The following is a 1,099-nucleotide window of genomic DNA, read 5'->3' as shown; positions in this document are numbered from 1 at the left end:
GAGGGAGGAGATGGGCCCCCCTCCTCCCCAGCCCCGGACAGCTGTGCCTCCACAAGGCTCTGGGCTGGTACTGGGTCTTCCTCCAGCTTCCAGAGCTCACTCCTCTGACCCAGGGGCATGGCGTCTGTGCAGCGCTGAACCTGAAGAAAGATGTGGGATGGCTCCTCAGGGTGCAGCCCAGCCAGGAGAGGCCCGAGGTCCTAAAGCTGACAGTGGGCTGTGTCAGCTTGGGTGCTGAGGGGTCCCCTCTGTGGTGGGATGGGAGAACCCCTGGCTCCACACGCAGAGCATGGACCTCACCTCGACCACTGGCACTTGCCTGCACCTCCTCTGCTCTGACCTTAGGGAATCCTGCCTCAGACTGAGGCCTCGGCTCCCAGTTCTTGAAGCCCCTAGAGGAGGGAAAGAGGAGGCACCTCAGGGTGCAGACTGCAAGCACAGCCCCAGGCCCCCAGTGAGCACAGGAGGGCTGGGTCAGACTCTGAGGTCCCCACCAGTCCAGGCTGGGCAGTCCCCTCCTTGGCCTCTCAGGGGGCTGCTATTTCCCCTGCCAGGGCCTGGGGCCCACCCACCGCGGCCCTGAGGCCAAAGGCTCACAGCAAGACCACGCAGCCCTGAGACTCCACAGAAGGGGGCCCACATCTGGCCACGCCTGCCAAAGGTCTACAGGGCTCGTCACAGATCTGGAGGGGTGGCCAAGCTCCGGGTTCCACATGTACTGGTATGGATACACCTCTAAGGCTTCACCTCAACCCCATGGAAGGTCTGGGAACACCCCCTGTGTTGAAGCTGAGGCCACCCTCCTGGTGCTGAGGCCTCATCTCTGGGAGACACCAGAAGGAAAAGTCAGGAGAAATCAGTCGGCCCACCGATCCCCCATCTCCCCTGGGCTGACAGAAGAGGCAGGGTAGGCCTGGGCCCTAGGGATCCTGCTGTGGGAGGCATGCCCTCATTTCTTTTTTTTTTCTTTTTAAAGATTTTATTTATTTATTTGGGAGAGAGAGAGACAGTTAGCGAGAGAGGGAACGCAAGCAGGGGGAGTGGGAGAGGAAGAAGCAGGCTCCCAGAGGAAGAGCCCGACGTGGGGCTCGATCCCAGA

At 61.1% G+C, this 1,099-nt stretch overlaps 1 protein-coding gene across 1 annotated transcript in view; it reads right to left on the bottom strand.

Moving 5' to 3' along the window:
• Positions 1 to 392, bottom strand: part of LOC109488754 (melanoma-associated antigen 9) — a gene marked incomplete at its 5' end in the record, with an annotated part of 1,474 nt that extends 1,082 nt beyond the window's left edge. The window contains 1 exon segment of the mRNA XM_034653541.1: positions 301 to 392. Coding sequence (XP_034509432.1) covers positions 301 to 392 — 92 coding nt within the window.
• Positions 393 to 1,099: the final 707 nt, after the last annotated feature.

Source organism: Ailuropoda melanoleuca, unplaced genomic scaffold (genome assembly GCF_002007445.2).
Source record: "Ailuropoda melanoleuca isolate Jingjing unplaced genomic scaffold, ASM200744v2 unplaced-scaffold9802, whole genome shotgun sequence".
Lineage (NCBI taxonomy): Eukaryota > Metazoa > Chordata > Mammalia > Carnivora > Ursidae > Ailuropoda > Ailuropoda melanoleuca.
The sequence above is the reverse complement of the archived record's forward strand: the minus strand, read 5'-3'. Positions and strand labels throughout refer to the sequence as shown.